This window comes from Penaeus monodon, chromosome 23 (assembly GCF_015228065.2).
Source record: "Penaeus monodon isolate SGIC_2016 chromosome 23, NSTDA_Pmon_1, whole genome shotgun sequence".
NCBI lineage: Eukaryota > Metazoa > Arthropoda > Malacostraca > Decapoda > Penaeidae > Penaeus > Penaeus monodon.
Genome location: NC_051408.1, coordinates 599936 through 600746, shown reverse-complemented (window position 1 = coordinate 600746; position 811 = coordinate 599936). Strand labels below are relative to the sequence as shown.

The 811-nt window shown below is 38.6% G+C and overlaps 1 protein-coding gene across 1 annotated transcript in view; it reads right to left on the bottom strand.

Annotated features, from left to right (window-relative positions):
* The window catches only part of LOC119587691, a gene marked incomplete in the record, with an annotated part of 19616 nt that overhangs the window by 5889 nt on the left and 12916 nt on the right, over positions 1–811 (bottom strand). Inside the window, 1 exon segment of the mRNA XM_037936368.1 lies at positions 97–191. Coding sequence (XP_037792296.1) covers positions 97–191 — 95 coding nt within the window.

Genomic DNA, 811 nt, shown 5'->3' with positions numbered 1-811 from the left:
CCCCTGCGGCTTCTAAACACATTCAGAATAGAATCACGGGCATTAACATTCTTGCTTACACCCACATTGCTTCCAACACGAGCAGACGCACGTTACCTGGCCCCTGCATGCTCGCCCGAAGAGACGTCAGCTTCGTGGACAACTAAGAGCGGATCGCGGTTCGACGGCGCGGCCGGCAGCGCCCTCTCCACCTGAAATGTCAAGAAACAATGAAAATTTTCTTCGAAATGTAGTTTCATCATAGAATTTGGGTTGGGAAGTAACAGGGGACGTAGCGGTATATTTCTTTCAGGATATCATATGCAATAAGAATCATTTCAAGTTGTGTTGAATCTTTCCTTTGATACTTAGTGATGAGTTAATGGATTGGAACCGTTGCATTTCACCAGTAACCATGTGGAAACTGAATAATCTAATTATTCGCAGTGTACTTCGTGTACTATATTTTCTTTGCAACAACGAATTTGGTATCATACGAATTTATCTTTATTTAATTATTCACAGCGTATTAAGTTTATCAGAAATCTTTAGAACGTTCAAATAATAGTATATAGGTTTAAAGTTATTACATTATACACAGTGTATTAATTTTATTGTAATATTTCTATGGAATATCCGAATGACCTTATATCAGTTGGCCATTATTTGGTTATTTACACAATATGAAGACTCGTGTTATGATTCCATGATGCCGTCCATGAATCGCATTCTGCAGTACTCTTTAGCTGTTTCCAAGGCATGGGAATCAAAAACACTTCTTGTTTCAGATTCTACTATATCAGCAATATAGGTTTTACAACAGGTGGCTCGC